The 7,646-nt window shown below is 38.4% G+C and overlaps 2 protein-coding genes across 3 annotated transcripts; both read left to right on the top strand.

The window, feature by feature from the left end:
• The first annotated feature begins 529 nt into the window (after positions 1-529).
• On the top strand, positions 530-2,942 carry LOC121239831 (zinc finger homeobox protein 4-like). Its single transcript, XM_041137162.1, has 2 exons — positions 530-1,462; positions 2,137-2,942. Exons 1-2 carry the CDS (start codon positions 839-841, stop codon positions 2,533-2,535), a joined length of 1,023 nt encoding a protein of 340 aa, XP_040993096.1. The 5' UTR covers positions 530-838; the 3' UTR covers positions 2,536-2,942.
• A 1,571-nt stretch (positions 2,943-4,513) lies between these two features.
• Positions 4,514-7,439, top strand: LOC121240051 (thioredoxin-like protein CITRX, chloroplastic). Of its 2 annotated transcripts, none has more exons than XM_041137498.1 (4): positions 4,514-4,851; positions 5,189-5,311; positions 6,703-6,783; positions 6,874-6,977. In XM_041137498.1, the coding sequence occupies exons 1-4, from the start codon at positions 4,606-4,608 to the stop codon at positions 6,877-6,879; spliced, it is 456 nt and encodes a 151-aa protein (XP_040993432.1). In that variant the 5' UTR covers positions 4,514-4,605; the 3' UTR covers positions 6,880-6,977. The 2 variants fall into 2 exon arrangements, with proteins under 2 accessions (XP_040993432.1, XP_040993431.1); XM_041137497.1 differs by lacking the exon at positions 6,874-6,977 and adding an exon at positions 6,980-7,439 and having other exon boundaries at positions 4,522-4,851.
• Positions 7,440-7,646: the final 207 nt, after the last annotated feature.

Genomic DNA, 7,646 nt, shown 5'->3' on the forward strand with positions numbered 1-7,646 from the left:
ACGAAATTGAGGGGGGGGAGTGTTTGAGCAAAGGACTAGGCAATTTGTTGATCACCACTTGATATGGCATATTATGACTGGCCACCCTGCATAATGGACTGGCGAGGCAGAATCAATGCGCCAAATAGAACATGTTATTTAGAGATCAGCCATTAGCATTTGACTCCAGTGGTTATGAATCAATCCACCAACACTTTCAAAAAGGCACACAAAAAGGCAAAAAGCAAAGCTAAGGAAAAAAAAGAAAGGGAAAGAGAACAGAAGGGGGATCAAAAGGGCAAGCTGAGGTTGAGAGAAGGTAGCAATTAAGCACATTGGCTGGTGGAGGAGGAGGAGATGATGGTGGTGGTGAATTTGGGTGATGGGGATGGAGTGGGTGACAGACCCACGTGAATGGCCACCACCACCACCACCTCCCACGCCCTCATAGGCCCAAGTGGATGTCTTGGTTGGCTTCATATCAACGCTAACAGCCAAGATAACTCAACCACATGAGCAATAAAACCAACATACCCACAATCACATAACACCACCCCAAAAAGTGAAAAATGAAAGTTTGGAGAGGTTAACATCATTAACTCATTTGACAAAAGTGAGCAATTTTCTTGGTTGCCCACTAACCCTAGCCTTTCCTCCCCTTTCTGATCTAATGCTATTCTCTTTCTCTCTCTCTCTCTCTCTCTTCTTATGGGTGGGCACCAATACAGCCATTCTTTTTCTCTCTAATGCTAGTGGTTCTCTCTCTTTCTCTCTCTCTTGCAGTTATATGCTTCAACTTTTTTTGAGGGTTATACATGTTGACAGCTAAACAAGGGTAAAAGTTTTAGCATGGGGAGAGATGGACAAAGAAATTAACCAAGAAACCTCATCTCTCCTCCCTAACAACAACACCACCACCACCACCATTAAGGAAGACTCTCCAAGAAAACCGTTTACGCCGCCTCCTCCTGCAGCTGCTGCTCCTACTGGTGGTAGCAGTGATAGATTGAAAAGAGATGAGTGGAGTGAAGGAGCAGTTTCAAGCCTTCTTGAAGCCTATGAAACGAAATGGGTTCTCCGAAACCGAGCCAAGCTCAAGGGCCATGACTGGGAAGATGTTGCGCGCCATGTTTCATCGCGTGCCAATTGTACCAAGTCGCCCAAGACGCAGACACAGTGCAAGAACAAGATTGAGTCAATGAAGAAAAGGTATCGGTCTGAGTCTTCCACTGCTGATCCCTCATCATGGCCACTATACCCACGTCTCGACCTTTTGCTGCGTGGAAGTGGTCCATTACAAGTTCCTCCACCACCACCGACTCCGACTCCGGCGTCTCATCCGCCTCCGCCTAATGCTCCTTTAATGTTGCTAGAGCCATCCCCAGTAGCGGTGCAACCACCACCTCCACCTCCACCTCCACCTCCGCAACTTGGAGTTGCTCAAAACTCGCATGGATCCAATGGTATTGATAGGGTGGCCAAGGTCAGTGCAGAATATAATTTTGCTTTTTCTCAATTCTGGTTGTAGCCATGAATGTTGTACCTGTTGCTTCATTCAATTTCAATTTTCTGGGGATTCCAGAGAAGGATTTTTTTTTATTTTTTTGGCGACCGGGAAAACCACAACCGGTGGCCCTTCCTGGCCTCCTAGTAGTCGTACATATCCATTCCTTCTCCAGTTCTATAGCATTTGCTAGCTAGCTCCCGGTTGCCCGTCACAATTCGAGATCGTTTAGTGTTTTTTTCTTCATATATAGGACTCTTTAAAGTTGTGAGGACTACGAGTCTTTTTCTGTTGCAAGACTTCAAATTCACCATCTTCCAGTTTACGTTTTTCAGACATGTTTGCATCATGTAATCTATCAGATCAGTGTCAACTTTAAACCAATAATTGAATAGAATTCCATTCTCTGGGCAGAAAACTCCAAAAAGAAAAAAACGAGGTCGTAGGGTCATTTATTGCTTGCAAATAATTCAGCCAGCTGATATTTGGAGGTACCTGAAGTTACAATTTAAGAGGCACCTTATAATATTTGCAATAGAAATATTACTGTGGAGAAAACACTAGGTAAATTCCAAGGATCCTTAGATAACTCATGTCGAACTGCTGTTTTTTTGGTAAATTTACTTGAATATATTCTAATTTCACGTTAACAGGAAGATGGAGCAGGAACCAAATTGTCAGACCAAGAGTCGGACAAGAACCATATGGAAACAGACAGTAGCACACCAGCCCTTTATAGTGACAAGGACAAGTCAAGGTCCAAAAAGTTGAAAATGAAAATGGAAAAGAAGAAAAAATCAAGAAGGAGGCCGGAGGAATCGGAGGTAGCCGAGAGCATACGATGGCTAGCAGAAGTAGTGGTGAGATCGGAACAAGCAAGGATGGAGACGATGAGGGAAATAGAGAGGATGAGAGTTGAAGCGGAGGCAAAGAGAGGAGAAATGGACCTCAAAAGAACAGAAATTCTTGCTAATACCCAGTTGGAGATCGCTAGGCTCTTTGCAGGAATTGGCAAAGGTGTTGATTCTTCATTGAGAATTGGCAGAAGTTGATGATTATTATGAGTAGAATCCCAACTATTTGATAAGTACGTAGTATAGATTATTATGGACTCGTGTATTAACACCGAAAGATCAGGAATTAAAAGAAGGGAACTCTTACTTGGAGATGAAAGGTCTTGAAGGAGATCATTTAACTACTTGTACTATTAGGATAAATGATTAAAGAAAATATCATAACGTAGGTAGCTAAAATAACATCTCTACCTAACTGTAATGTTCTCTTTCTTCAAGCAATGCAGTGTTGTTTACACATGCAAAATTCAGGTACCAAGCACATTAACATACATATTTCTTTAAAGTCATTATGTATATTATATGTGATACTCCATACTGAATGATAAGTGGTGTATGAGATTTCATATTTCTTGAGAATGAGAAGTTTTTACTCTTTATAACGAGTCCAATCTAGTTCAATGCATGGTTATATATAGGTTATTTTCTAGTATTATAAGATGTAATTTCTCTACCAATTGCTTCATCTTCTTATGCTTTCGGTTTGTGAAATATAAAGAACGTTTAGATCGAGACACGAGAGAGATTTCACACCATGCAAACCGCCACTACAGACCTGAATTTACATTGGAAGTAATTGGTTTAAGAAAAAGACATCGAAATAAATAGTGAAACTTAGAAAAACGTTTCTATATATGGACGTTTTTGCATGGATCATGAATATTAATATTGATTGGATTTTTCAATTACAGTGCTTAATTTTCTTTTGCTTTGGGGTCGGTTTTCATATGTAATTATAATTATAGGTCGGTTTGAATCAGGTTAAAACCGGTGCACTGACCGATATAATTATATATATTTTTTTTATATATACTTAAGTAAAATGACGCATCGTTTTATAGTTTGAATGTAGAAAAAAAATAAACTGAAGTCTGAAATGGCGTCTTCTTTTCTTCTTCATTTCTCTCTCTCTCTCTCTACGACGGCAGCAGCGCATCTTCTCTCTCAAGGCCTCCAAGTCCAGCCTCCAGCAATAGCGACCAGCAAGCCCAACCTCCTGCCATCCCTCTCCAATACCGTTCCCAGTTTCGGCAAACCACGTCGTTCTCTCTCCCTCTCTCTCTTTCACTCTCAGATTCTTTGCACCTATTATTTTGTTGATTTTGTTGTAAATCAATCTTGTGATATTTGTTATAAGAATTTCTAGTTTTTTGTTGTGAATTTATGTATTTTTCTCTGTGAATCAATCTCTATGTTTTTCTCTCCCTTATTCCTCTCTCTCTCATCATGTCACCGATGTCGATGGTTTTATTCCCCTTCACCGGCCAATTTCGATTGAGATATTGGTATTTTTAGCAAATTGGTATGATTTTAGTTTTGGACCAAAACCGAACCGAGACTTTTGGTTTTCACCCCTACTCTTTGGATGATTTACCTTAATGTTGATGAGACTTAGATACCAAGATATTAAAAAAAAAAAAAAAAAAGTTAACGTGCCTAATTAATAATTATATGGCCAAATGCAACCTACTAATTAACAAGATCAGTACTTATCCTTAATTAATATATACGTACCAAGAATAAACTATTCTCGTCATGTGATCTTAACTAAAATATAATTGAGAATTTCTCAAATAAAATGATTTAACTTTTCCTGAGGAAAATTTATTTTGCTTAAGAGAAAAATGAAAAAAAAACTATAATTATAATTTAGGGTTCTATATTTTCTTATACCAAATGCATCGACATAAACATAGGATTTCATTAATTGTCTGTTACAATTAATTGTGGAGAAAATCATACAAATTAATTTTCCCGGCCCAAGCGCCGATTGTAACAGATCTTTTCCCATTTGTCACTTTCTTTTTGGAAGAGACTGTATGATAATTTCAAGGGAAAAAAGATGGAAAGAAAAAGAAGAAGGACATCGCTATACATGGCCGAGTGCGGAAAAATTTTAGTTCCCGAAAGGAATACGACTCCCATAAGAGCCAAACAGAACGGCAATACCTCCTGCCGCCAGTGCTATAGATTGTGCTGTCCAAAATCCAAACCCAGAGTAAACCAAACCCCCTCCAAAACCCTCTCTCTCTCTCTCTCCAATCTAAAATGGCTCTGCTCCAAATCCACTCGCCACCACCTAGCACAACCATCCTCCCTCCAATCCTCTCGTTTCATTCCCCACCACATCTTCACTCTTCTATTCCTTACTCCAATTTGAAATACCACCAACAAAATTCACTCCATCTCACTTCCTCAACTACCAAGAACACACCTTTCTCACTCTCAACACTCCCAAGAAAGTTGCTTTGCCAGCCCCCTCGCGGCAAGTATGTTAGAGAAGACTATCTTGTGGTATGTTTCCCACAAAATATTCCCATTGACTCTATCATAAGTTGTATGCATTCTTGTTCCCTTTTTATTTTATCCTTTTAACTCTTAAATTCACATTTGTTTCTGGTTGGGTTTAAATTTTGAATTCTCGTCTTGTTTACTAGGAAACGTTGAATTGTAGAGAATTTGTGGCGTCATAGATAATAAATTCTGGGTTTTTGTAATTTACTATTTAGCTTAGATTTTTTTGGAAGCAAAGTTGGGTTCGAAAGTTTTTTTCTCCCTTTTTACAGTTTATCTTGGTGTCGGAATTGCGCTTGAAGTTTAATTGCATGCATTTGTGGTTTTGTGTGAGCAGAAGAAGTTGTCTGCCGAGGAAATTCAGGAGCTCGTAAAGGGGGAAAGAAGTGTACCCCTTATTATTGATTTCTACGCAACATGGTGTGGACCTTGTATTTTGATGGCTCAAGAACTCGAAATGGTATTGCTTTAAGGAATTCTTGTTGCAGCTCTAGTGCTATGCTTTCAATTTAAAATGATCGCATGCTTGACCGCAAAAAGTCCATAAAGTGATCTAATATTAATTTCGATTCAAATTAGTTGAAACGTAGGTTCCCCCTTTACCCTCGATCATCATGAGGCTTTATGCATAGTTTTGACAGAGAAATCCTTTGTAAAATCTTAGGAGACTGTGCTCCTGCTTGGGGTTTGTTATAAGGAGGCAATGAGCAACATTCTACTAGTTGCTTGATTCTGGGGAATTGATGCTTTTGATATGCTTGTCTACTTCATTCTTTGACAGTGGGTAATGGCAGTTGGTGGATTTCCAAATACACTCCTTTTGTAATTGACTTCTATTGTGCAAACAACAATATTTTAATGTCATTAGATTTACCTTTGTTTTCATTGAAGTAGTTCGGAGCAGAGAATTTGTTTATCCAAATTCAAATACTTAGAGTGCTGTATCTCAGGTGTGATCTGGTTTACATCCTTCATTTCGGTGTATAAATGATAAATAGGATACTTGATGGAGGTGCTGATTATTAGCATTTCCAGAATTGTGTATGATGTTTGTCTGTTATGAATGTTTTGGATATATCTTCATTTTGAAACTATCGTAGTTTCTAATTTTTCACTTTGTAACTTATTTAGATTGACTTCATATTTTATCCTTTCTTGTTGCTTGTGTTATGGACCTTTTTCTTTTCTAGTTTAATGAACTTTAAGACTATATGCTTTGAAGAAGGATAGAAGATTTTGTAGAATGGAGGGTTAAAAAGCCAAGAAGACCTTTCTAAGAAAGTTTAGAAGGTCGGGTGTTTATCTAAGCTTGGTGATTCAGATATCAAGCATTGATTTTTAATAAATTGTTCCAGATTCCATGGAATGGACCACAAATTGGTAACTCCCACAATATCTGTCATATGTTTTGAGTAGCATACAGTTATTTTGGGATAGACAGTTGGCACTTGGCACTGGAATAATACAACTAAAAAAGAGATCATCTTACCCCTTATATAGAATTTATATACTTCATCAGGAAAGTATTTTTGTTTTTCGCTTGCATGTCCCTTGACCTGTTTATGATTCTTGTATTAAATATCAGGTTTAGCAATTTCTTCATCATGCCATCTAAGTTCAAGTGATTGGATTGTGGATTTTCGTGAGTATAGATCTTAAGCAAGTCTTAATTTTCTGTAACTAAGATCTGCATCGCACAAAAATAGGAATATGAAGTTTTTTATAGTAAATTCTTTATGAAGACTGACTGTATTTCATGCTTAATTATCAAACAGTCAATGCAAAATAAAAAGGTTATCGTTTTAACATAAGACAAGCACATGAATAACCTTTGCACTTGATTTGTCACAGCTTGCTGTGGAGTATGAGAACAATGCCTTGATTGTCAAGGTTGATACAGATGATGAGTATGAGTTTGCACGTGACATGCAGGTAATCACTCGCCGAGACTTCTATTTGTTTACCTCTGCAAGTTGCCATTGTTGTCTATTTTAGTTCATTATAGTTTTTTGTTGGCAATAGCTGTAGCTTTGGAAAATACATTCTAATGGAATCTAAACGGTGAGGTACACCTTGTAAAAAAGAAGAAGAAGAATCAAATTACCCATTTGAGCTCCGTTTATCACAGGTACGGGGGCTGCCAACACTATTTTTTATCAGTCCAGATCCAAGTAAAGATGCAATCCGGACTGAAGGGCTTATTCCAATACAGATGATGCGGGATATAATTGATAATGAGATGTGAGAGAGGGCGGGGTGGGGGGAGTGAAACATTATTACACCAGCAGACAGATTTTGAGGGCCCTGGTTTTCGCCGTTGCTGATGATATACCTTCCCATGGCTAAATTATGTTTTGTAATTTATGTAACTGGGATATTGCCTTTGGAGTCAACAATTTTTGTAGCTAAAATGATGTGCAATAGAGGGATAATCACTGGTTTGAATGTTTAGATGCAGGAATATGCGTCTTAACTAGAAGGAACTCTCTTCCTGCCTAGCAAGCAGCAAGAAAACTGTTACTCACACAGGTCTCTTGAGGCCAGCGGTTTGGAAGTAATTTGAACCAGTACATGTGCTTTTTCTTTTCCCTGTTTGCCTACTATGACATGTCCAGCCTACTCTTCAATAAACCATGTCTCGTGAGTTCCAACATGTGGCATGCCCTGCTAGTGCTAGGGCTTCCAGTTTATCATTTTGCCTGATTGTTATGCCATCAGGCTATAGGCCTTTGGCAAATAAAGTTTCTGTTAATTAAAGACTTTTGCATGGTGATTACTTTTAATTATGTTTTAGA

This window comes from Juglans microcarpa x Juglans regia, chromosome 7D (genome assembly GCF_004785595.1).
Source record: "Juglans microcarpa x Juglans regia isolate MS1-56 chromosome 7D, Jm3101_v1.0, whole genome shotgun sequence".
Lineage (NCBI taxonomy): Eukaryota > Viridiplantae > Streptophyta > Magnoliopsida > Fagales > Juglandaceae > Juglans > Juglans microcarpa x Juglans regia.